Source organism: Trichomonas vaginalis, chromosome I (assembly GCF_026262505.1).
Source record: "Trichomonas vaginalis G3 chromosome I, whole genome shotgun sequence".
NCBI classification, from domain to species: Eukaryota; Parabasalia; order Trichomonadida; family Trichomonadidae; genus Trichomonas; species Trichomonas vaginalis.
In genome coordinates this window covers 25064448-25090134 of record NC_067203.1, presented here as the reverse complement: position 1 = coordinate 25090134, position 25687 = coordinate 25064448, and the positions used below count along the sequence as shown (strand labels likewise).

At 32.8% G+C, this 25687-nt stretch overlaps 16 protein-coding genes across 16 annotated transcripts, besides 1 other annotated feature; 7 read left to right on the top strand and 9 right to left on the bottom strand.

Moving 5' to 3' along the window:
- Positions 1-978: 978 nt before the first annotated feature.
- On the top strand, positions 979-2239 carry TVAGG3_1046800 (60S ribosomal protein L3-related family; the record flags this gene model as incomplete). Its single annotated transcript, XM_001584442.2, has 1 exon — positions 992-2239. The coding sequence occupies one exon, from the start codon at positions 992-994 to the stop codon at positions 2237-2239; it is 1248 nt and encodes a 415-aa protein (XP_001584492.1).
- A 450-nt stretch (positions 2240-2689) lies between these two features.
- On the bottom strand, positions 2690-4253 carry TVAGG3_1046790 (glycosyltransferase family; the record flags this gene model as incomplete). Its single annotated transcript, XM_001584441.1, has 1 exon — positions 2932-4242. The coding sequence occupies one exon, from the start codon at positions 4240-4242 to the stop codon at positions 2932-2934; it is 1311 nt and encodes a 436-aa protein (XP_001584491.1).
- Positions 4254-4352: 99 nt separating this feature from the next.
- On the bottom strand, positions 4353-4925 carry TVAGG3_1046780 (nucleoside hydrolase family; the record flags this gene model as incomplete). Its single annotated transcript, XM_001584440.2, has 1 exon — positions 4353-4925. One exon carries the CDS (start codon positions 4923-4925, stop codon positions 4353-4355), a length of 573 nt encoding a protein of 190 aa, XP_001584490.2.
- Positions 4926-5015: 90 nt separating this feature from the next.
- Positions 5016-5561, bottom strand: TVAGG3_1046770 (inosine-uridine preferring nucleoside hydrolase family; the record flags this gene model as incomplete). Its single annotated transcript, XM_001584439.1, has 1 exon — positions 5016-5561. The coding sequence occupies one exon, from the start codon at positions 5559-5561 to the stop codon at positions 5016-5018; it is 546 nt and encodes a 181-aa protein (XP_001584489.1).
- Positions 5562-5794: 233 nt separating this feature from the next.
- On the top strand, positions 5795-6457 carry TVAGG3_1046760 (uncharacterized protein; the record flags this gene model as incomplete). Its single annotated transcript, XM_001584438.1, has 1 exon — positions 5800-6297. One exon carries the CDS (start codon positions 5800-5802, stop codon positions 6295-6297), a length of 498 nt encoding a protein of 165 aa, XP_001584488.1.
- Positions 6458-6639: 182 nt separating this feature from the next.
- Positions 6640-7588, top strand: TVAGG3_1046750 (Golgi APPARATUS membrane protein TVP23 family; the record flags this gene model as incomplete). The annotated part of the gene is made up of 1 exon (XM_001584437.1): positions 6642-7247. The coding sequence occupies one exon, from the start codon at positions 6642-6644 to the stop codon at positions 7245-7247; it is 606 nt and encodes a 201-aa protein (XP_001584487.1).
- A 63-nt stretch (positions 7589-7651) lies between these two features.
- On the top strand, positions 7652-9104 carry TVAGG3_1046740 (uncharacterized protein; the record flags this gene model as incomplete). Its single annotated transcript, XM_001584436.1, has 1 exon — positions 7715-9025. The coding sequence occupies one exon, from the start codon at positions 7715-7717 to the stop codon at positions 9023-9025; it is 1311 nt and encodes a 436-aa protein (XP_001584486.1).
- Positions 9105-9797: 693 nt separating this feature from the next.
- On the top strand, positions 9798-11561 carry TVAGG3_1046730 (cytosolix non-specific dipeptidase family; the record flags this gene model as incomplete). Its single annotated transcript, XM_001584435.1, has 1 exon — positions 9804-11528. The coding sequence occupies one exon, from the start codon at positions 9804-9806 to the stop codon at positions 11526-11528; it is 1725 nt and encodes a 574-aa protein (XP_001584485.1).
- A 614-nt stretch (positions 11562-12175) lies between these two features.
- TVAGG3_1046720 (uncharacterized protein) lies at positions 12176-13120 on the top strand (the record flags this gene model as incomplete). The annotated part of the gene is made up of 1 exon (XM_001584434.1): positions 12176-13120. The coding sequence occupies one exon, from the start codon at positions 12176-12178 to the stop codon at positions 13118-13120; it is 945 nt and encodes a 314-aa protein (XP_001584484.1).
- A 111-nt stretch (positions 13121-13231) lies between these two features.
- On the top strand, positions 13232-13465 carry TVAGG3_1046710 (uncharacterized protein; the record flags this gene model as incomplete). The annotated part of the gene is made up of 1 exon (XM_001584433.1): positions 13232-13465. One exon carries the CDS (start codon positions 13232-13234, stop codon positions 13463-13465), a length of 234 nt encoding a protein of 77 aa, XP_001584483.1.
- Positions 13466-13647: 182 nt separating this feature from the next.
- Positions 13648-13774: a mobile genetic element.
- An 18-nt stretch (positions 13775-13792) lies between these two features.
- TVAGG3_1046690 (ubiquitin-activating enzyme E1 family) lies at positions 13793-16742 on the bottom strand (the record flags this gene model as incomplete). Its single annotated transcript, XM_001584432.1, has 1 exon — positions 13968-16679. The coding sequence occupies one exon, from the start codon at positions 16677-16679 to the stop codon at positions 13968-13970; it is 2712 nt and encodes a 903-aa protein (XP_001584482.1).
- Positions 16743-16915: 173 nt separating this feature from the next.
- TVAGG3_1046680 (protein serine/threonine kinase protein) lies at positions 16916-18075 on the bottom strand (the record flags this gene model as incomplete). The annotated part of the gene is made up of 1 exon (XM_001584431.1): positions 16995-17987. The coding sequence occupies one exon, from the start codon at positions 17985-17987 to the stop codon at positions 16995-16997; it is 993 nt and encodes a 330-aa protein (XP_001584481.1).
- Positions 18076-18466: 391 nt separating this feature from the next.
- Positions 18467-19390, bottom strand: TVAGG3_1046670 (mpp pp2a pp4 pp6 domain-containing protein; the record flags this gene model as incomplete). The annotated part of the gene is made up of 1 exon (XM_001584430.1): positions 18467-19390. The coding sequence occupies one exon, from the start codon at positions 19388-19390 to the stop codon at positions 18467-18469; it is 924 nt and encodes a 307-aa protein (XP_001584480.1).
- Positions 19391-19494: 104 nt separating this feature from the next.
- On the bottom strand, positions 19495-21237 carry TVAGG3_1046660 (spectrin binding; the record flags this gene model as incomplete). Its single annotated transcript, XM_001584429.1, has 1 exon — positions 19495-21237. The coding sequence occupies one exon, from the start codon at positions 21235-21237 to the stop codon at positions 19495-19497; it is 1743 nt and encodes a 580-aa protein (XP_001584479.1).
- Positions 21238-21653: 416 nt separating this feature from the next.
- On the bottom strand, positions 21654-23205 carry TVAGG3_1046650 (uncharacterized protein; the record flags this gene model as incomplete). The annotated part of the gene is made up of 1 exon (XM_001584428.1): positions 21704-23059. One exon carries the CDS (start codon positions 23057-23059, stop codon positions 21704-21706), a length of 1356 nt encoding a protein of 451 aa, XP_001584478.1.
- Positions 23206-23306: 101 nt separating this feature from the next.
- TVAGG3_1046640 (proteasome regulatory particle assembly) lies at positions 23307-24628 on the bottom strand (the record flags this gene model as incomplete). Its single annotated transcript, XM_001584427.1, has 1 exon — positions 23360-24529. The coding sequence occupies one exon, from the start codon at positions 24527-24529 to the stop codon at positions 23360-23362; it is 1170 nt and encodes a 389-aa protein (XP_001584477.1).
- Between the last annotated feature and the right edge of the window lie 1059 nt (positions 24629-25687).

The following is a 25687-nucleotide window of genomic DNA, read 5'->3' as shown; positions in this document are numbered from 1 at the left end:
GCTAATATCAATTTCCAAAAAAACTAAATTAATAGGAAGTTATGCGCAAATTGTTTAACATACAAATAGGACAAATAAAAAATAACTCAGTGAAAAAGAAATAGAAAATACATTTATGAAATAAAAAACAAATTGATTTGAAATAGTTTGAATCACTAATATATTGTATGTATGAGCTTCTCTGATATGTTACGCTAGTGTATAGCAGGGATATTTCTATACGAAATTTAAAGTTCCTGTTTTGCTTCTTCTGTTTGGTTAGTTTCTGTAGTGGTATTTGTTTCGTTTGGTATTTGATGTTTCTTACGTTTGCAAAAGTGTTGTTTTACACAAACTTGTTCTGGTTCCTTATATTTTTCTAAATCACGGAGAAAATAGTCTAAACCATCATCCTCTATATCACCACATAAGAACGTGGTCGCAGGACGACTCGTCAGGCAAAATGAGCTAAAAGCAGTAGTCTGATTCTCTTTTGGTACATGATTTAAGTGATTTGCTAAAAAGACGCATGATTCACAGCGAGATCCACTTAAATCTTCACTTAAATTTTTCGGACATAATGAAGAACGAGTGCAATATTCGTTTTTCTGTATTGGATTAGTCAATTGAAGGTATTGTTCTGATACACCCATAATAAATTTGCAATATTTATTTTTGGGATCTTTATTACAAAATGAATTATCAAACGGATGGATTTGATTCAAATTAGTTTGATGATAAGCAACGACTTTCTGGCAAAGTGTGCATTTCAATCGTAAATCATCTTCACTTTCGAATGATTTGATGTGAGAAAGAAAAATACAAATCATACGAAAAATAATTTTTTTGTCAAGTAAAGTGAAAATGTCAAAAAAATGAATGAAAAAGAACAATTCAGGCCAATAAGACGAAAAACGATCATATTATAATAAGGTATGTTAGAATACAAAGAAATAACACAAATTGACCGAATTGATTGGTCTGAGAAAAAGTGACTCGGCCTTTTCTTGCTATGTCTCACCGCAAGTTCAATGCTCCACGCCGTGGTTCCCTCGGTTTCCTCCCACGTGGCCGCTCCCATGCCGTCCGTGGCCGCGTACGCAGCTGGCCAAAGGATGATGCCTCCCAGAAGCCACATCTTTGCGCTTTCATCGGTTACAAGGCTGGTATGACACACGTTCTCCGTGATGTTGTCCGTCCAAACTCCCGTCTCCACAAGAAGGAAGCTTGCGAACCAGTCACAATCCTCGAAACACCACCAATGTTCGTTGTTGGTATCATCGGTTACAAGCCAACAATTGAAGGCCTCAAGCCAGTCACAACAGTTTGGGCTTCCTATGTCAACGAAGAAGTCAAGCGTAACTACTACAAGAACTGGTACCAGTCCAAGGCTCGCAAGGCTTTCTCCTGCCTTTCCAACGGCAAGGCCGCTGAAAAGCGTGAGAAGCAACTCGAAGAACTCCAGAAGGAGGCTACAGTCATCCGTGTCATCGCTCACACACAGTCCGCCAAGACAACAACACGCGGTGTTGATGCCAACGAGCAGGGCGCCAAGAAGGTCCTCAAGGGCAACCACCTTGGCCAGAAGAAGGCTCACATGATCGAAATCCAGATCAACGGTGGCGATGTTGCTGCTAAGCTCAACTATGCCAAGTCCATCCTCGAAAAGGAGATCAAGGTCGCCGATGTCTTCACAGAGGGCGAACAGATCGACACAATCGGTGTTGGCAAAGGTTTCGGTTGGGAAGGTGTTATCCACCGTTACGGCACAAAGCGTCTTCAGAAGAAGACCCACCGTGGCCGCAGGAAAGTTGCTTGCATCGGCCCATGGAACCCAGCTCGTGTTCTTTGGTCAGTCGCTCGTTACGGCCAGCGCGGTTGCCACCACCGTACAGAGATGAACAAGCGCATCTACAGAATCGGTGCTGCCGAAGTTGAGGGCAAGATCAACGAGGGTGGTTCAACATCCTTCGATCTCACAAAGAAGTCAATCAACCCAATGGGTGGCTTCCCACACTACGGCCTTGTCAAGGATGACTTCCTCATGATCAAGGGCTCCGTTGTCGGCACAGTCAAGCGCGCCATCACACTCCGCAAGACAATCAACATCAACACACGCCGTATCGCTACAGAAGAGATCAACCTCAAGTGGATCGATACAGCTTCCAAGTTCGGACACGGCCGCTTCCAGACAAAGGAAGAACGCTCCAAGTTCCTCGGCAAGCTGAAGATCTCCAAGAAGAACGAGGCTCAGCAGTAAGTCTTCTTTTTAATAAAGAAAGTCGTTTGATTACTTACAATATTTTTTTATTATTATTCAAAATATAAATCTAAATTTACCAAATTTTATTTTAATCTCTACCCAAATTTATTGTTTTAACTTGTTTTAATACTATTTATTCAAGGATTTATTTGAAGAATTTACTATTGATTATTATATCGATTAAAATATCAAAAAAAAATTTATTACATCAATGTAATTTTCAATACTGTGTATTTTAAATATAAGTTACTGATTTAAAATTGCATAAAATCTATTATTTGTATAGAAAATGCATTTTCAAAGTTTCCAACCTCCAAAAAAATTTCGAAATTTTAATTTTGATTTGCAAAATCAAGAAAAGATTCCTCATTTTTTAAAAAATGAAAAAATTTTGGAAAAATTTCAAACATAAAACCTTCGAAATATTGGATTATTGAATAGACGCACCAAAATTCATGCTCAAATTCTGTATTTTTAATTTGTTATAAACAAACACCATATTGTATTAAGTGTGTATCCTGTATTCGCTGCAAACTTCATAATGTCTATTGTTTTTACCATTTCCTCCTCATCTATTGTTTTTCATTCGAATTGAAGTTTAAGTTTTCAAAATCCTTTAACATTTAAAGCATACATAGAAAGTAATTATTTAATATTATTAATAAACAAACAAAATTCAAAAAATCAAATCAACGAAATTCATTGGGAGGAGAATTTAAGTACTCAGGTACTGGGAAATGAACAACAACATCTTCCATTGTTGTCCAATGGCCTGCATTCACAGCATCAACTACTCTTTGAGTGTATTTTACCATTGCCGAAACATTTACCGGAAAAACACCTTGGCTGCTATGTGGAGTCTTAGGATGGATAACCCCAATTAAGAAAAACCTTAGATTGGCACAAAGTTGTAGATTTGGCTCATCAACTTGAGTTGTGAACATTAAACACATTCCACACTTATCATGCATGAATATGGAGTTATATATACCAGATCCGCATGGTGCAACAAGAACCTTTATTGATTGCCAAAATTTTACAATCGTTTCTACAGGGCTTGAGAATTTAGTATCGTCTATCTCCCATTTGCAGCCTTCATCAATCTTTGTACCGCTACTTATGGCTTCATAAAGCTTATTAATGTCATCAAAATTTCTTCCACTTCCCTTTGGCCTGTCACTGATCACAAACCTTGTAGGCTTAATTAGATTAAAGTCAACTTTTGTTTTTATCAGCTTTCTTAGCCTGTCAAGGCCTCCTGCAGTATATCCGTGAGCGTATTCAAAATTATTAATAAGCCAGAGGGTATGAACAAATTTTTGTTTTGATACATCTACAAATGTAACGTTATATCCTAAAAATACTAGGAGTCTTTGGGTATTTTGATGATGTAAAGGTGGAGAATTGACTTTGAAGCCTCTTTCCACCAAATCTTGCGGCACATACATCATTGCACAAAGGAAATCATGGATATTATGGCCATACATCCAGAAAACTTGTCTATAAAAAACTAACTCATCAATTTCTCCTGATGTCTGCATCATAGTATGATCGCCATTATCTTGATTATTTAACTTGAAACTAAGAGTTTCGTCTGAGATTTGACTTGAGGAGACGAATACGTCATTATATAATGTTATATATATCATACTTTTAGTAACGTATTTCGCTGGAACTTCTGCTCTTTGCGTATATGTTTTCTCTGAAATTAATGCATAGTTCACTACTTGAGGATCATTTTGATAAAATTCTTTTTTCATATGAACATGCGGACATCTATACCACCATGTTTTTATGGTAATGTTTCTTTGGATTTTTGGACCTATTTTACCGATAGCTCCATAATAAAACGGAATTTCATCCAAAATATTGAGCAAAATCAATAAAATACCGGTTGAAATAGTAATAAAATAGTCTAAATAGCTCGAATTGATTGTGTAATACCAATTGCGTTTTTTCTTTGCGGTATTGTCGACTTCTATTTGATCAAAAAATTTCATATAAAAAAAACTCTTTTTTTGAGTCAGATTATTTTGAGCAAAACTCAAAACTCAAAAGATTTATAAAGCGCAACACAACTTAGTTTTAATATCAAAAACATCAATATTTGTTAATTATGATAATCTTCAATCATTAGAGAATCTCCAAGTTGTTTCAAAAAGGAATTGTTTGGAATAGTTTCAACAGCCATAAAATGAGGGCCATCATTGTTCGGAATGAATGTTGAATAAGCAGCCCATTCATGGAAAACGAAATTTCCTCTTACATATTTCAAAGGACTTTTTTCGCCTCCGAAAACAGCTTCATGGATTGTTAATGGATCATGAGGGCATTGTCCAACATCACTATGCCTTACCTTGAACCATTCAACCATAAGGAGGCCAACAACAGTTGCTGGATCTGTTTCAATATTTTCTTCTTTTTTTGCTTTTTCTTTGAGAAAATCAATTGGAGCTCCTTTGACGAAATAATTGCATGTAACGCTATGACAAATTAGTCTAATTCTAATATTGGAGTCAAATATTATCTTTGTTGCAAGAGAGTCTCCGGAAACATTATGATTGGGATACAAATGAATCAATTTTCCATTCGTCAAAAATTCTGAAATTTTATCCTTTTCTGGTAAAGGGAAAGGTGTGTCTTCATTTTGATCTTTCGTGACAAAGCTTCCACCACCCATCATAACTATCTCCTTAACATTTTTCGCAAATGATTCATGCCTTATTATTGCTAATCCAATATTAGTTGGAATTCCAATCGAAATAATGACAACTTAATTTGGATACTGATTGCAAGTTTGTATCATAAAGTCTGCAGCATCACTTTGAACTCGTGATTTCATATGATCGAGGCTAATGCATTCAGCGATCATTCCTTTCATGAATGGAAGACCTTCATTCTGTGCTAAGAACAAATCTCTGTGAGATCCAAGAGGACAACTTGCTCCTGCAACTATTGGGAAAACTTTCTTTTCTGGGTGACATTTCAGATAGGCATCTTGAATCTTTCTAACAATTGCTGCTCTTAAATCTGCTGGACCATAGTTGGTTGTGATTCCTAGTATTTCAAGATTCTCTAAATGCAAACCGTAGAGTATTGCCATTGCATCATCAATATCTGTTCCTATATCAGTATCAATAATGCATTTAACAGGTAATTCAGGCTGCGGATAACTTTCAAGGTTGGTTTGAGATGCCTTGATTTTTTTGATTTGCTTCATTTCGGAATCGGAAATCTTGAGTCTTTCAGATCTATATGGGACGTCAACATTTTCATACTTATATGAATAAATACTGGGCAATCTATAACCAGGAAGCATAGATGAAATTTTTTTTTCAATAATCTCAGAATTTTTCAAAAGATTACTTTTAATGATTTCAAATTTGATTTTCCAAGAAATCTTTATACTTTACGTCAAATTTGATGCAAATGTAAAAACAAAAGTGGTGGAGTTTCTCAACTTCTAATTCCAGATTCAACTTTCAACACTTCCTTTTACATTGTCAAAAAAATTAATTTGACAATTTACAAAAATTTATAAAGTGTACGTTTAAAAAATGGAGAGAGCTGAAATACAGGCTCTTCTTGCATTAGCTGAAAGGATTCAAACTAAAATTATTACAGAATCAGATATCAGAGCTAGACAATGCCTAATTACCGATCTAGAAAAGGTAAAACTCGCTATTGCTGATCGAGTTTTTGATTTACCACTCGAAGTATCAATTTTTGATAATGAAATGCCATTAGATGTATCCCAGGACCTTCGGTCTACTGATTTATCAATGACCATTGAAAAATTAGATTCATCGGATTCCCCTAACTTTACATTTGGAGAATCAGAACAAGATGATCCAAATTCAACAATCGGTAAAAATTCTACATTGGGAGTTACCGATTCCGGTCCAGATTTCACTTTCGAACCTAATTCTACTGATGAAGTACCTTTGAAACAGCCAGCTTCGAATGAAGAGCTTGCCGCTAAATTCCAAAACTTCTTAAAGAAAAAAGGAGCCACCAAGCAAAAATCAAAACTTCCTGTCCGATTATCTAAATAAATGTTTGTTTAAATTCTATGTAATTATTCCAGATTTTAACGAAAAAATTTAAATATCTGTAAAAATTATTAATTTACTGTGCGAAATGCTTGGGCTTTTGTTCCGCGTTATGACATCATGAATAAAGTTTCCGACCTGAATGAATACTTGCAGGATCTACCCCCTTAAACATGCATTTATGTCATCATGTCGAGAATTTCAATGATATATCAAGACATTTGAATAAATTTTGAGATTTTTTTTAATTTCCATAATATATTGTTGATTTATAAATGTATTCAATGATAAAAACCTGATTGAAGTGTAATTATAAAAAGTAAATTTCATTATAAAAAGGTGTCATTATGATTGTGAATAATCGAGAACTCGGATTTCATGATGACGGCGAAATTTCGATTGTTCAATCATATCCAGTATTTATCTATTTGATAACACAGATTTTACCAATAATTGTATACTTTTGTCCTCATATTCAAATATATTCTAACGATATCAGTTATATATTCTTTTTAATTCTCGAAGTTATCGAATTTATTCTAGTTAAGAATGAAATCGGCTTTGAACTTATTGGAATTAAATGGTTTTTCGATCCAAGCTCAGATGAAATCTTACAATTTTCAAATAGATCAGCTCCATATGTACCAAAAGTTTTCGAATCGAATGTGTTCTGGATTGCATTCTTTATTGAAATTGCTCTTTGGATAATGACAATTATTGGAACAATTGCTCAGAAGACTCTCTACGGATTTATCATTACATTCTTAGTACTCGGCTTGTATGTTACTAATCTTCTTATCTTTATGCGCGGTCAATCAAAAGCTCTTAAGGAAGCAACTGATTATACACGAAATACCTTACTTACAGAACAAGTAGAGTTTGCTAAGGTTGCAGAAAATGATGAAATCATCGATAATATATCGAATGAAGATTCATATGAAGAATCTGCATAATTTAACATAGAAAGATACATCTTCGCTAGTTGCTATACAAAATTACTGCACAGAATTGCTTTTATTTATTATTATTTTATTATTTTTTATATTCTCAGAATTACTCAACTCAGAAGATAGTTTTAGTATACCCATACTCATGATATATATTATTTTGCTTGCTATTGTAAACTGTTTAAGAAATTTAATCGATTTTTTTTTATAATGGACAATATCTATAGTTCTTAGCATAATTTATATTATTTTTATTCCTTAATGTATGATATTGAATGAATGATGCTTTGGGAAGTTTCAAATATCCAAATCCTTTGAAGTTAATCTCTTTATTAAGTATTGAGAGTTTCTTCTATTAGGATCAAGTAATATAACAGACTCTTGAATCTAATTACATTTAATGAACAGACAGAACATAATTCTTTCCAGTTTCAAACAAGATTTTTGAAATTTGACAAAAAATTAAAAACATAATGAATAGAACAATTCTTTCCTTTTCAAGCTTGATTGGTAGCTCCTCACCGATGTTCTCAGGCAAGCAGAATATAAAAATCCAGAATTCAATGTTTAAATTCCAATTTTCTTCGATACTTTATCAAACACGACATTTTAAAATAGAAAAATCACATTTTAGCTCTTCATTAGGACCAGTTATATATGATTCAACTACATTAACTAGCCAAACATTTACAGCTTCGCAATATTTAGCAGATAGTAGTAATTCAGTAATATCTAGCGTTTTCCAGAACATAAACAGGGCATCAGCCGGAGTATTATTCCAAATCACCAGTATCGCTGATAGTTTTGATTTACAATCATGCATTATTCATGATTGTTTTTGTACAAACAATAATGCTTCATCAGGATTAATGTACATTACAAACCATAATAGTATATACATAGTATCTACTTATTTCTTCCAAACATCATCATTTTACGGCTCAATTTTAAATGCTCTATCAAATACGAACATTAACATAGAAAAAATAACAGGAGAAAGAACTGGATTTAGTCAATTTCCAGGATCAGATGGTGCTTTATACCTTCAAGCAAAAGAATTAACATTAAATTTAAATAATTTCACGGATAACACAGTTATTAACCGCGGATCAACTGCATATTGCGATGTAGATCAAAAGATAACGATTACATACTGCTATTCATTGAGATGCAGAGGAATTAACATTTTATATTTATCTGGCACTCCAACAACGTCCAATGTCAACAATTTACTCTTTATTAACACAACCTCCGACGCTGCTGTATGTACATCTGGTATTTGGAGGATTTCTGACTCAGTTTTTACTTCAATTTCCGGAAATTTCGGAAGTGCTCAATATGGAGTTCTCTATTTCGTAAATTCACTTTTTAATAGTGAACAAACGTCAAATATTGGTATTTTATACGATTCTTGCGGTTATTATATAGAAGATATCGATTCAATCTTAAATGGACGTACAAATGATTTTAGTAAGACACAAATTCCATTTGTATATTATTCTTCAACAGAAATTCCAGCTCCAACATACAATAACGTAAATACAACTCCATACAACAAAGTTACCGTTTTTATTATACTTCTTATTGTTATTTTGGTTCTCCTTATTGCTGCATTTCTTGTTTACTACTTCTACTTCTCCAAATGCATCAGAGGAACTGTTGCAGAAGAATACCATAAAGATCTCATTTCTAGGACTAAAGAACAAAAAGAAGAAGACGCAGATAATGAAATTATCGTTGATGTCGATGATCAACCAAAGCCTATATACGATCTCGACAATTAAAAGTTATATTTTTTTATTTTGTGAAAATTTATATCCTTATATGGATATATCAGATTTCGTAAATGTTTGAATATATTTTATATTAATATTTTCCCCCCTATTTTATGTTTAATTTCAATGAGAAAAAATATGGCAAATTTTTTCTGAGTTTTAGGGCTTCCAATTTATGGGATTGCTTAGATGCTTCTGTCTCGTAATCTAAAAAGATTTCCTATAGCTATATGTACGAATCTGCTCTCAGGTATATAATTTGTATACTAATACCGAATACAAACAAATCTATCTCCATGCTAATTTGGTGAAGATTCATAAATCAAAAGTGTGGGTGTTATATAAAATACTGTCTTAATTCAATCATATTCATACTTCATATTCGAAAGCCATCATTTAGCTAATGACTCATACAATCTATGAACAGTTACTTATTAGTTGTTTCGATAAATTCCAATTATATTTTCATGAAATTCTCAAGCAAATCAAATAGGCAAAGTTCATTAGTTTAAAGTATTTGACTTATTTAGGAATAGCATATTACATAGCGGATTTAGTTCTTTGATTGTATCAAAATGATCTGAATTGATTTTTTATTTATTTATCCGAATTTATACAAAATTTTCAGAAAAATTGAGTACATATACGCACCAATTTTTAAATCATATTTATCGCTCAAAAAAACTGATCAGACTCAAAGTTTTATCTTTACATATTTATAGCAAAATTAGAAGATTATCCTTATCTTCATTTTGTCACTTTTATTGGTTTTATCAAACTATTTCATATGTTTTTCTTTGCTCCTATTGCTGTTTATTCAGTCAAAGCAAACTTAAATGTATCTTTTTACAACCATCTTTGGAGTGCTGTTCCAAAACAATATCAAAGATACTGGGAATGGTTCTTTGCGTATTCTCAAGTCCCACGTCAATCTCGTCACCATGATTTAATTACAGATGCCACTGTAAAATGGCTCGAAGAAGTCGGAATTCCTAAAAAGGATATTACAATCGATGACGGTCCAAATGTTTTAGCAAGAATTCCAGCAACTAAAGGCTACGAAAACATTGACACACTTTGCGTACAAGGACATATGGATGTAGCTCTTCATGCATCTGCCGAAGATGTTCCATACCGCGTTAAAGTAAATGAAATCAATGGAGAAAATTGGTTCACAGCAACAGAGACATTATTAGGTGCTGATGATGGCTTTGCTACAGCACTCATGCTTCTCATCGCAGAAAAACGCGACGAATTCGTTCATGGACCTTTAGAATTACTTTTTACTTCTGATGAAGAGATTGGCTTAGTTGGAATGAATTTCCTTCCAGGCCCAGAGAATACAACCCATGGATTACGTGCAAATTCAATTGTTAACATCGATTTCTTTGATTCCGACAAAATGGCATCAGGAACTGCCGGATCTATTCGTTTCGAACTCAGAGGTCATTACGAAAACCAGCAAAAGTCCGATGGCCAGTATTTCTCCATCAAAATTGAGAACATGTTGGGCGGACATTCAGGAATGAACATGATTAACGGCAGAATCACTCCACAAGAGTATTTCATTAGAGGATTAACCAAGTTACAACAAGAAGGTTACGATTACTATGTAGTTAACTACACATCTGGTGATGCAGCCAATGTTTTACCAAATCATGGCAAAATTACATTACTTTTGGAAGCATCAAAGGAAGGATTGAAGAAACCAGAGGATGTTATAACAGAAGAATACAAATTAATCGAACAGGAATATCCAGGAAAGACAGGACAGTTGAATTTCAGTTTTAATTCACATAAGAACCAAGAAACACTCAAATGCTTATCAAAGGAATCATCACAGAAATTTATTGATTCCATTTTTGCTTTACATCATGGAATTGTTTACTTTTCTGATACTCAAATTTATACATCAGAAAATATCGCAAGAATTGACTTAGTTCAAGGCGAAAACATCGCAAATACAACTTACCACATCATGCCACGTACACATATCAAGAGACATCTTGATTATATGAGAATGAAAATGGCATCTTTTAAGAGAGTCCACGGAATTGATGCCATTATTGAACATTTGACCAGTGAACCATGGTTCTACAACAAGGATTCGAAACTTGTCAAAGAATTTATGGCTGCTTACGAAAATGTTAACAGACATCCAATTAAACCAGTTCTCTTCCACGCCGGTACAGAAGCTGGAAGATTTGCTGTCCGTGGATACATAAATGCCTCTGTTATTAACATTGGCTCTGATATTATTAACGCTCACACCGTTGGAGAATCAATTAAGATCGAGACATCCAACAAACAAGTTGATGCTTTCTTCCAATTCATGTCTAGATTTGCTGGAAAGAAGCCAGCATTTAATTCTAGAAATATGTGGATTATTATTGGAGTTTCAGCATTCGTTCTTGTAATGATTGTTGTAACTGTCCTTTGCATTGTTATTTGCCGCCGCAGAAAGGCTAATTACACACAACTTTCCGCAAAGATTCTTCCAATTGAAGCTTGAGCGCGAATTAATAAAATTTTTTATATATTTTAATCCTATTTTAAATGATTATACCATTAAGTGGAAGATTTTCTTAACACAGAATTCGAAATACGAAATTTCTCTCTACAAATTGCAAAAACTTAAAAAACATATATGAAACTATAATGCCCGTAGCTATAAATGATTACACACATATTGATTTTTCATTAAGATACGGTAAATTAAAAATCCTTTGTCAGATCTAGAAATCAAAGAGCCTTTATTGAATTATGTGCTTTGTTATTTGACAATTTTATAAATGGAAAATTTATCTGGAAATCAAAGGAATCAAATCAAAAAATTTCATCATCGCAATTTTTTAGAGTATTTAGCTTTAAACATAATAACTCGCATCTTCTATTTTGAATTAATGGGGTTAATTCAAAAATCTCATCATCGTTTTAGTTATCTTTGCTCCGAAAATCAGCCAACATTCTTTTCAATTTTGGCTACAACCCATTCAATATTTTGTATGACATATTCAAAAGTAAAAAAATTATCTCGATTAAGTATTTCCTAGATCTTATATTTCGTTACAATTAATTTTTCTTATATACATCAAGTTGGAGCAACTTTTCACGTGATTCAATTTTTGTGAGTGTTACGGTACGAATTCATTGCAATCAATGTCTCGCATCCTTGCTATGCCATGGAACTTTCCTCCAGGACAAAACAATGATCACAGACTTGTAAGCATCATTGACTTAGAAAAAGGAACAAATTGGTCAACAATTTCTAAATACTTCAAGAATTACAGAATTGAAAGAACTTTCTTCTTTGGCAATCAAGGATTAGTTCAATTCACAACTGCAGCAGAAGCTCAAAGATTTGTTAGTGACAAAAAGTACTACATTCCAGAAATCCGCGCAACAGCTACAATTTCTCCAATTCCTTCCATTGTTTCTCCAACACCTTCTCAGAAGAAAATGGTAAGATCGCAAGTTATTTGCATACAAGTCATCCGTTTACGCTGTTACTTAGGAATTCACGACATTTACGATGAATGCTCTCATTTTGGAGTTGTTCAAAAGATTATCTGCTTCGAAAAGAAAGGAAAATATGCTCTTTTACAGATGGAAAACGTAGATCAAGCTGCTCTTGTTCTCGCAAACCTTTCCATTCCAAACAGATACGCTCCATCTTTTGAATTACGTGTCCAATACTCAAAGAATACAAATATTGTTATACAGTACAACAATTCAAAGAGTTTCGACTTCACTGTTCCAGGAGCTCTTGATGAATTCGAGCTTTTAAGAGAAGGATTAACAAATGAAGTTCCATACTTTGAGCCAGAGTCCTGCAACGAGATCCCAAGATCATTTGACTTTGTTAGACCAGTACAGTTCGATCCTGCCTATGGAAATTCATTGACAGTTACCGGATTACCAGCAAATCAGGCAACTTTCGCTAGAAACATCTTCCAACAGTACGGAGCTGTTCTCAAAGTCAAAGTGATGACAAAACAGAACGAAGTATTGACATATGTTCAGATGAGAAATGCTTTCTATGCAAGACTCGCAATGACAAATATAAATGGAATGGTTTTTAACGGTAAAAAAGTGACAGTATAATTATCCTCACGTCGTGATGTTCATCCAGAATCAAATGACATCAAGTCACAACATGATTACCAGGAGTTCGATTACCAACAGGATGATCCTGACTTACAAACATTCGTTGACATGTGGGCACCATCAAAATATGTTTGTGCACGTCCTGCAATCAATTTACAGGCTTATGCACAAATATCTGGTGCTGAGTATATTCAGGAGAATAACATGCTCCAGTTTAAGTCAATAGATGACGCTACATCGTTTATTGGCAATTTCAATCCACAACATGGAAATAATGTCATATTATATTACGCAAGACCACCTAATATTAACTTGAATATTAATACTAACCTTGTTATGTAATTTTATAAACTGTTTATTATCTATCCCTTTATGTAAATCAAACCTATTTTTCATTATAAATTATTATAGTTTGACAAACCAATTTCAATATATCTTTGATCGAATAATCTCATTAGTTTCATCTAAGATCAATCAATATCATAAATACGACAAATATTATGCAAAAAGGAACTGTTTATCCTTTAAGGCTGCACTTACGCCCATCTGACTTTAATTCAAATTTTTGACAACCGGCGTGAAGCGTCATTGAAAATTAACCTTAAACACCTGAATTGAAAGCCATGTCATAGGGGCATAAGTGCGCCCTTAATATTGTCGAGAAAAATGTAAAGATTGAGCATTGAACTGATAGATTTGATAAAAACTACTATCCCGAAGAATCTTTATTATCAATCAATATTTCATTGAATATTCTATAATAGAGTTTACAAATGTTAGCATCAATAAATCCGCCTTAGTTGCTTCAAAATAATTCAAAAACCATTCATTTTTAAATAACAATCTAACAATTTTTAATTTTAACAATAAATAAAGGTGTTTTTGCAGCTCTTTCATTCAAAATTGGAATGAGAGGAATTTGTCCGAGAATTGGCATTCCTAATCTCTTTATAATTACATCATTAATTGGAGATTCCATGTCTTCTTCGAGGAAGACATAATCACTTCCATCATATTCCAATTTGAGACTCAAACAGTCAGTGGAATATTTTTCATCAATTGAATCCATCAAATCCAAAATAACAGGATTATCTTCGATGAAAACTGGCTCCCAAGGATTGACATAGACTTTTCTCGCCAATCTCATCTGAGGAACAGAAGAATGGAATGAGATTTCTTGTTCTGTTTCTAGATCAACAGAGAAATTCATTGGAATTCGTTTCTTTTCATCAAAAATTTGACAAATTCTTTCTGAAAATGTTTCAATCAATAACTCAGAACAAATTGATCCTGCAACAGTTCCTGTTGTTGCAATTGTTGCAGCAACATTACCAGAAACTTTTAGTGCTTCCAACATAGATATCTCTTGAAGCCTGTAGACTTTTGCATGAACATTTGACATCGACCAAATAAATGTCAGATTTGTCATATTATCTTTATCGTATTCAAACGGTTTGACAGTTAAATTATCAGAAATTTTCATTCTCATTTCATGCCACTCTTTGTTTGAGTGAATTTCCTTTTCAACCTTCGGTAATTCTACCTTCAAAGGTACATTAAAAGGTGACATTTTGACATCTTCATCTGTAAAATGAATTTGATGAAGATTTGCTTTCATAACTGACAAAGTTTGAATTATTTTTTGATGCAAATTGTTGTTTGGATCATAAACAGCAGCATTTTCTTTGAAACCATCTGAAATGTTCCAAACATTTTCTCTTTCAAAGAAAACTCTTGCCCACAAGCAGCAATCATTATATGATTTCGGAATTTCTTTGACAAAATTGTAAATTTTTTCTTCAGAATTTCCCAAATTTTCTTTTTTGAGAGACAAATTTGGAATTTTGAGGAATTCTTCATCGAAAAGTAGTTTGTACAGCTGTATACAATGAATAGGACTTGTTGGATAACTTCTCAATGTACAAGACAAAACTATTTCGTCGTTGTTATCTCCGTAATTCGCCTCAAACATTCCTGTTTTGTTTGGCCAAATAATTTGTCCATCTGCATTTGCTCCTTCACTTCCACAGTTGACGAAAGGAATGTTGAGGAGTCTGCAGAGTGTAGAAGCAAATTTCCGACCTTTTACAGTATCAACACCAGACAAAATTGCATCAAGCTCTTTCAAATTCAATTCTCTGGCAGTTTTTTCGTTGAAAAGTTCATTTTTGACTTCGACAACGATTTCTTCATTATTTTCTCTGATTGCATCTGCACAAACAGCAGCTTTGTACTGGCCTTCACTCGACTTCTTGTACAAGAACTGTCGTGTCAGATTGGAAGGTTCAATTTTATCATTGTCAAAAATTATAATTTTTCCAGGAGAAAGTAAACTTAGACATCTCGCGTATTCACAGCCAATTGCACCGGCACCGAGCATAAGAATACATGATTTACGAATTCTGCTAAATGAGTCATCACCTATTGTCAATCTGACACTGTCAAATCTGTCATTTTTCGGTGGTTGGACTTTATTTGGCAAAATTCTTCTTTGGTCGATGATAAACCACTGATTTTTCAGAGGTAAATAGGTATGTGTACAGTACATTATCACGTGATGTGCCGAAACAGCACCAATTGCTGCAGCGATTGGAGGATATTCGTATTCAAATGCGATATGCAAATTTTTATAATTGTTTTCTGAAGAATCGTATTCATTTGTGTATGTTATTGATTCCTCTTGATTATCAAATGATCGGCAGATGTTAATAAAAATTTTTCGGATTGAATCTTCACCAATATCAATATCTAATGAATCTTTGAACGATTTATGAGATATTTCAACAGGTTTGATTACTTCTGTTATGAATCCGCCTGATTTTGATTGGTCCCACTGACCAATTTCTTTGAGATTGATTCCTGTGCATCTTGAAGTGATATTTTTGTTCTTGTTAGCTTCTAGAGTAACTTCTTTCCCATTAAGAGCTGGCAACGCTTCACAGTTTTCAAATCTAATTTTTTGTCCAGACTGAAGGAAAACTTCTTCATCTCTAAGGTAGAGAGTACTATTTTTGGAATATGACATAGATTTAATTGCATGTTTAAATGGGTGTTTTCCTTTAGGATTTGTGACAATAAATTTTGATGTAAAAGATTCGTAGAAAATACCAGTTGGACCAAGGCAAGATGAGCATATAAACATAATATTATGAGAATAGCAATATTCAGAGTATTCTAATAGTATTTTGTACGAAATCGGATAAGTAATAACAACTGAATGATAATTTTGTAATTCAGATATTTCAGGAAGCCTAGGAAAAGACTTGATACTACAATTCTCATTAAGTTCATGAAGTCTTGGCAAAATTGTATTAATTCTTTGTTTTCCTATATCTATTTTACGTGCAAAAAAGTTAGATCCTACATCTTTTTCTGTAACTAATAGCTGATCGAATACATCTATAGTTCCAACATTCATTAAGACTAGATCTTTGATGATTTCAGAGCCAACGGCAGATAATCCGACAATAAGAACTTTATACTGCGAAAGTTTTTCAAATGTTGATTTCCCAAGTGCCAACATAACACGACTGTTCCTCACAAAGTCATGATCCATGAAATCTTGATTTGAAAAATAATTTTGCCATTATCCATAATTATCTCATATATTTATCCAAAATGCTGAATAACTTAATCATATTGGTTTTGGTGAACCCCCAAATTGACAATTTGTAAAAAAGAAGGGAATCGTATTTTCAGCCAAGCATCACATAAAGAATTAAAAAATCAGAACGAATTAATCCAATTTTAGAGAAAAAAATTTGGGAAAATGAGAAATAATTTTTTGTAAAGATGAAAAGAGCATATTTTTTATTAAGTAATAGAGATATTTCAAAAATCCAAAACAAATTTATCATATAAAACATTATAATTATTTGATGTTATGTATGTGAGGAGTAGATGTTGTAACTTTGTCACCACGAGATAATGGAATTGTAGAATTGATCTGTCCAATTGCTCCAGCCGAGCTAAATGGATTAGCTGTGGCCTTCTGTTCTATAAGCATTTCTACTTGAATATCTGAAGGCTGATCTTGCGATGGGTTTTCGTAACTCTGCTGGAAAATCGGGTGGTTAAGAAGATCTGCCGCTGTTGGTCTCTGGTCAGTTGGCTTGAGACATTGCTCGATGAAGTTCTTTAAGTAGACATCCTGAACTTTCTGAAGGCTAGCTGGAGGGGTAAATGAACGCAATTTCTGTATAAACTGATATGGTGATGTACATTCTGAATATGGTTGTTCTGATGTTGTAGAATATAAAACTGCAATGCCAAGTCCCCAAATATCGGAAGCTGGGCATACCTGATTAATCAAAGCTTCCGGAGGAGTGGTATAACGAATTCTGATTTGATTCGAGGTTGGACGAAGCAATGCCGGATTAAGTAATGGAGGAATGAGAACTTGACGACTCTGCTTGATGAATATTGAAGATAATTCAATACGGCTGTGGGCAAAAGGTGTCTGCTGGGTATGTAAGAAATTTAAAGCTTGGAGAACTGAGCCAAGCCAACGAACGATTGCACGGGGTCTTAATGGCTGGTCTCGTTTAACTCGGTCGAAGACAGATTTAGAATTAACTGATTCTGTAATGAAATAAAAGATTGTTCTTTCGGAATTAAACCAATAAGCAAAAACTGAGAGGAGATTTATTTTTTTGAATCCTTTCACAACTTGAGCGCGCTGCTCGAGAGCGAATTTCTGCTTATCGTTCAAGTTCTGGCAATCAACTTCATACCATGAAACTTCTAGACCATTTTCTCTGTCAAATGATTTAAAGCAAATGACATTGTTATGGACTGATAACGCCACATCAATCTTTTCGAAGCGGCCAGATGGGTCCGTAATCGGCTTACTTTCCCCTTTCATTTGAGTTTACAAAGCCGATTTTTTTTTGGCATATGGTAATAAAGGACTATTATCTAGTATCTGGAACACATTTGAATATGAAATAGTTGGGAATTATGCGTTCTTTCTAATTTTGGCATTCTTATTTGGTCATTATGACTAATACGATATATAAATATAAATCATAAGCTGACAATATAAAAAATGAGTGTGGTTAAATTTCCATTTGACCTAGATAATTTTTTGATTTCAAAGAATATGAGTAGTTACTCTGATATGCATCAATATTTACAATAAAATATCCATATCTATTGAAATGGTAGCTAAAATATCAAAGGATTCAAAGGTAATATATTCATATTTTATAAATATCATTTTTTATAATAGTAAGTACAAGCCATTTGATACATTGTTAGCATATTTGAAGGGCTATTGAGGAAATTCAATATATTATTATCAAGAACATTTATTAATGACTTATAATAACAAAATAACAGAAATTAAACAAAGTATTGCGGCAACATTGAATCTGGCTGCTTTCCTCTAGCACATGCAGGAGCTTCTCTAAATACCTTAAACTTTGTTTTGTCCGCATTTGTGATTTCGAATACAGTAGCCAGGTTTCCGCCTCTATAACAATAGTTAGGCGCAGACCAAACTGTGTAGCAAAGGCCATTGAACCATTTGTAATATCCGTCTTGTGCAACTTGATGTGCTCTACACATGAATTTTAAGTTATTATTCTTTAAAAATTCTGCTGTAACATCGCCACCAAATAAGTAGCCAGCTCCTCTTTGGGACTCTTCGAATCCATTAATCTTCTCATCAGGATCGGACCATAATATATCTGAAAAGAGGCCATACTCAGGCGGTTCCATATTTCGGTCAATGTCATTCAATTGATCGACAGTTTTGAGGTCTTTGCTAAGACCACCATGAACACAAAAAACATCACCATCGATAACTGCTGCAAGTGGAAGCGCATTAAACGCTTCTAGGCATAAGTTATAGATAGTTTCATCCGTGTATTTTCTTTTACATTCTTCTTTAAAACCGTAGTCCATTGTAACTTGTTCGCTTTCGTGATTTCCTCTGATTAAAAACATTTTGGTTGGATATCTAACCTTAAGAGCCAGTAGTAGGAAGAATGTTTCTGTAGAATAAAAACCTCTATCTACATAATCTCCGAGGAATAAGAAATTTTGTTCAGGTGGATGACCACCAACAGAGAAAAGTTCAAGAAGGTCGTAAAATTGTCCGTGAATATCTCCGCATAATGTAATTGGTGATTGTAACTTTAAAACATTTGGTTCTTTAATAAGAACTTGCTGCCCAAGGGTAAGCAAATACTTTGTATCTTCTAAGTTTGGTAATTTGCATACCCAAAGAAGTTCAAGAATCTTATCAAGTCGTTGCTTGTCCATTTTTAAACGTACACTCTTTTTTTGATGACACTTTTTTATTAAAAAATTAGAATGTTTACTTTTATCAAAAATGAACTAATTCTCATTCATTGTTGAAAATAACATTAAATATAACAACTCATTAATGCATCACCAAGACCAATACTTTCGAAGTCAAAATTATCTGGAATATCTGCTCCATAATGAACAAGCATTCTGGCCATTTCAATATAACCATTTTCAATTGTATATTGGAGAGCAGTTTTCCCGTTAATATGATCATTTGGATATGCTCCATTGTACAATAGAGACGAGACCATTTCAGTACATTTAGAACGTATTGCATAGCAAAGGACAGATGATCCATCATTGTCTCTTGCATTAACATCAGCCCTGTTCTTGATAAGAATTTCAAAAACTTTTTTATTAAAATGGGTTGTTTCCCAATGAAGAAGAGATTTACCTTGAACGTCTTGGGTATTGACATCTGCTTTGTATGAAGCAAGAAGTCTTGCAATTCTTATATGTTGATTAACTACTGCATAATACATTGCTGTCCATCCTACGCTATTTTTTTGATTTACATCAGCTCCACTTGAAACAAGTATTTTTGCATAATCCACATTTCCAGCACTTGATACATCGTGAAGTGGGGTTAATCCATATTCATCTTTTGCATTCACATCAGCACCATGCGAAATAAGGAACTCAAATGCTTCTTTTCGACAATTTTTAGCTGCATAATGAAGTGGAGTTCTTTTATTATTGTCAGTTGCATTAACATTAGCTCCGTTCGAAATTAAATATCGTATTTTTTCAACATCGTTTTGAAATGCCGCCACGTGAAGAATAGTCTTTCCATAGTTGTCTTTCGCATTAACATCCGCTCCATGAGAAATAAGGTAATCAGCTAATTTATAGCAATTACTATTTACAGCTTCATGTAGAGCAGTAATTCCATATTGATATGGATAATTGACATCTGCACCATCTGAAACAAAATACTCCCAAAGACCTGCAATATTAAAATATACGGAGTATGCAAACCAGATCGGAACAGGATAGTTTTGGTTCCATAAATATAGAAAGAATGCTGCAACATTATTATACTTACAACAATCTTCTACTGCAATATTTAATTTATAATCTTTTACCAAGGAATATACTAATTCAACATTATGCGAAATTATTGCATACTTCATGCATTTTTGAGTTGGCAAAATTGTATTCAAACATTCCTTCAATATGTCATCATTCTTGCCCAAAAATGAAAGCTGGAGTGACTCAGGTGTAATCTTTGACTTGAACTCAGATCTTAGAAAACGAAAGCAATTAATCGAGCCATGATAACAGCACAATTCAAGAAATGAAAGTCCATTCTTTGATTTCGGATATAGCTTACTTTCAAGCTTTTGATTTATATCAAATTCATCTCTTGTTGTGAATGATTTAAATGATTCAATATCATCTTCCATAATTGCTCTATAAATAGTATCTCTTTCATGTACATCTAATGAGTATCCATTGCTTGTATCAATATTTTGATCATTGACTTTATACTCTTGAATAACAAAATACTTAAAAACATCAGAATCGAATTTGAATTTAATTTGATATTCTTCAAAAATCATTTTGAATAATACCCAATATGTTTTCAAGTATTGATTATTGTATTTTGATGCATATATTATCTCTGTGAGGATCTCTGTCGCCGAAACGGTATTTGTTTCGATTAATTTGCATTTAATCATTTCGTAAATTGCTTTAATTTCGTTCTCATCGAATGAGTTCATTCTATATAGGGAAATAAATATATTAATGTAATCCTTACTTATCTCTTTAAGCTCTGATAGCTTTATTTCCTCCATATAAAACTAAAATTAGTTTTTGAATGATTTTTCCCAACATTTGTTTTTATAACAGAAAAATCTATTCTAAAATGATATTGATAATAATTTTATATTTGAGAGCCCAATAAAAATGTTGTAATTTGATCTTCATTTTTATTTCAAAATAAATACACAATATTCATTCATATGAATGCTTCTAACCCTTTGAAAAGCAAATTAATTTAAAGTAACACGATATATATGCTATATCATAATCATGAATTTGATTCTTTAAAATTGTCAAATGCAATATCACATACTTATCTGTGACATTTCGGTTTTATGATATAGCATACATATCACATCATAATAAAAGTCTCATTCAAAAATCAAAAATGCATATTAAGTTAAATATAATTCTATAATAGATATATTTTTATCTTCATATTAACATAGTTTTTATCTTAAAAAAATAAACAAAACAAATTTTCTGATTTGAATAAAATCATTTTCTTCTAATGCATGCTTTCATTGTAGACTTTGGCATTCTCATTAGATTTCTAACATCAAATCCATTAAGCTCTAATCTTTCTGGTTCATTATTAAAACGATATTCGTTCATTTCTATTGTAGTCTTTGTATCTTTAGGAGGCATCGTGAAACTCTCGCATGCTGCTGATCTCGTCCTTGCAGTTGATACAAATCTTGGCTTTGTTGGCCTTAAATTAGGAGGTTTCGAAGAATCTAAATGTTGTTGAAGCTGTTTAATGAGCATTTCAAGCGGATGGAGTTCATTATACTGTTCTCCTTTGATATATAGCTCTGTTTGACGCTGTTTTTCTTCAAAACATAAAATTTCTTTTTTATGCTTTTCTTCTAATTTATCATGAGCGATTAACATTGCAACAAGTGCTCTTTGTTCAGCATCTTGGATCTCTTTTTCCTTTAATCCATCGGCTATCTGTTTTACTTGCAAAGCATCTTCAAATTCTCCAGTCATTGCAAGTTCTTTTTGAATTCTCCTAATACCAATTAAACTAGGAGAAGGTTTATTAAAATCTTTCAAATTATTGGCATCTCCCCATTGTTTTTCGAACTCCTCTTCTTCTTTTTCATGTTTTTGAGTTAATTTCTCTCTTTTTTGCTTTTGTTTTTGTTCAAAACTCTGAATTATATTATTCCACTCACTCTTTTTAGCATTTAACCTATTTTGAGCTGCCTCCAAACGTGATTTGTATGTATCATTTCGAGATTGAATCCGTTGACTCTCGTATTCCTGCTCCATTAGCTCGCTATTGATCTTTAATGCTGTACTAATCCTCATACCTTCAACATAATCTTCATTCTTGAGAGCATTTACAAATGAACGATGTAACATTTGTTGTACAGGTGCTGCTAAAGTAATAGGAGGCTTTTTACGATTTTCAATGAGTTGCTTGTATGCCACCACCTTATCTTCTTTCGTTGAAGAGTCTTCAGAAGATTTTGGAGGAGGAGAAGTCATAGCATTCTGTTTTCGAACTGAATTTCGAGAAGACGAAGAGCATTCTGATGCATTAGATGATCTTCCACTTTCTGATGAAAAATTACGGCTCTTTCGGGTTGAAGAATATAACGGAGAATTCGGTTTTATGATTTTATTTTGTATTGTTTCTTTAATTCGTGGTATTGGCGGGGAATCAGAAGTATTGGTATTGTCCGCAGTTGATTCTTCTTCGAGTATCGATGAATTATTTTTTGAATTATGCCTGCTTTTTTGTTTATTAGATGACTCTGAAGAGGAGATTTTAGATTCATCTGGACTTTCGTCCCCGTTGATTTCGATGTCCGGTTTAACTTGAAATTCAGGGTTTTCAGCCATCCTCGTTATTTTTGCTCAAAATTTTTTTTATTTGAAAAATTTTAGATGGAGAATTGCCTTATTTAAAGGAATAAGTAATACAGACTCAGTAAAAGGCAAATGGTATGACAATATGAAACAAAGTTTCAATTTCAAGAAACTTTTCCTTGATAATAATGAAAATTCACTCTAATACCTGCTGGTATACATCTTTTTGAAAAATATCAATACATTATCATTTATAAAGGTTTATTATTAAATAATATTTCAAGTATAACTTTAATATTTATTTTTCTTTATTTTCACTAGCAAGAAGCTCTGCTATGTCGACTGAAGAGCGGTTTCTCCTTTTTCATTTGTGATATTTAGATCTGCGCCATGTGAAACAATAAGTTCTACAATGTCTTTTAATTTAAACCGTACTGCAAGGTGGAGTGCAGTGTCTCCGTCAATATTTTGTATATTGACATCTGCGCCATGTAATATCAGAAATGTTGCGATTTTGTAATGCCTTTCCAATATTGCTAACTGAAGAGGTGTCACGCCACAGGTATCTTGTATATTCATATTTGCCCCATGATTTACAAGAAATTCTACATAATCACTGCGATTGTGCAATGCTGCATAATAAAGAGCTGATACTCCAAAACTGTCTGTTGAATTGATATCGGCACCATGAGATAACAAATACTGATTTAATTCTGTAATGCCAAATAAAGGTGTAGAAGCAAAGCATGAATTAACATCATTTGTTTGATCTAAATAAACTAAATATGCTTCAAGATTATTGAATTCTATACAGTTGTATAAATCAATCTTCAATTCATACTCGTTCATCAAATATGTAACAAAGTCAATGTTGTGCGAAATTATTGCATATTCCATACATCCAGCATCGGGTTCTTGAAATTTCAAGCATTCTTTTATGATTTCTGGATTCCCTCCTAAAAATGAAAAGTTAAAGGATGTTTCTGAAATTTCTGTGTCAAATTTGGCTCTCAATAACTTAAAGCAATTAACTGATCCATGATAACAACATAATTCAAGTATTGTATATCCATCATTTTCTGTTAATGGATAGAATTTAGTTTTAATTAGAATATTTCCATTGAAATTTTCAGTTTCTGTGAATGGTTTTAATGCTTCAATATCATCATTAATAATTGCATTAAGAATTGCTTTAAAGTCTGCAGACATGGTCTGAATATCCTTTATATCGATGAATGGACTAAATTTAACACCGTAATCATTACAAATCATATCAATGATCGTTTTGTAAGATTTGTAATAACAATTATTATTTTCCATTGCACTATTAACGTTTGAAAGAACAATATCGGGAGTTTGAATTTTAGTTGCAATTAATTTGTTTTTGATTTCTTGATAAAAATTGTTAATTTCGACATCATCAAAGATATTTAGCTTATAAATCCTCTTATATATGCTAATATAATCCTTGCATAAGTCGAACAACTCATGAAAATGCCCCATCAAAATAAAAATGAAGTCAGAAAATTTTTTGACTAATATTAAAAAGAAACGAATCGCTCATTAGAACTAATGACATTGAAAATGAAATGAAATGACATATTTTTTAGCAATTCCTAAACTGCTGTGCAAAAAGCGTAGAGCTGAGTCAACTTTTTGAATTAGCACATACAATCAATTCTATGAGTTTCTCTCAATTTGGGTGTCAGATTACCCATACGCTTTATGACACAAAATTCTAGTCTTAAATTTTTTATTTAACAAATAAATTTAAAAATATAATTGGGTTATATAGGTTGAAACAAATTTAAGCAATTCAGACTTTTTGTTCGGATAAAAATCCAAATTAATTCATCCTTCGGGCTCCTGATAAAAATGGATCATATATGGTCCTTAGAATCCCTTAGCAATCTTCTGAGCTTGAAATCAACTTAATTTAAAAAATTTTTGATAAAATTAAGGGATAATAACGTTTAGTAAGAGGTAATGAACTATAATTTCGAATAAACGCGCATAGGATACGAGAATTTTGTTGTTATTCGGACTGAAAATTGCATGGGCAACCTTGAAACGTTTAATTTATATTGGATATATGACAAATAGCACATGATTGTTTTTCGCATACTCACATGTGCTACTATGTGTATTGGAGATGAGGTGTGATATCTGTTTTAAAATAAATTCGATAATTTTTATATAATTTTTTTAAGGAATTTTTGTTATTTGTTAATTAGGGCTCTACCATAAGTTTTACAATTGCATCGAAGGCGACGACAGAGCGCATTATTGATAGTCATTCTCTTGCTCATCCATCAAAAATTGTAAACGTCAGAAAATTGAGACCCCTACGCTTTTTGCATCAGAGTTTAATATGGAAAAAAGTTTTATTCAAATTTTTGATTGAGATCCACTCAATATTGAAGCAGAAAAACAATAGGGAGACATTACGTTTATAAATCTAAAAGCTTTGTTAATTTTCATGATTTTGGTTATCACAGTAGTAGGATAGGAAGGGTTGTGTGACTTTTTTTGTTACGTCTATATATAGATGATATAAAAATTTTTTCTTACGTTTTTTAAGTCATGAATTCGTAAGAAAGCGCGACATTATTAAATAAATTAGTAATAAATATTATATACTAAACACATTTTAAAAAATTA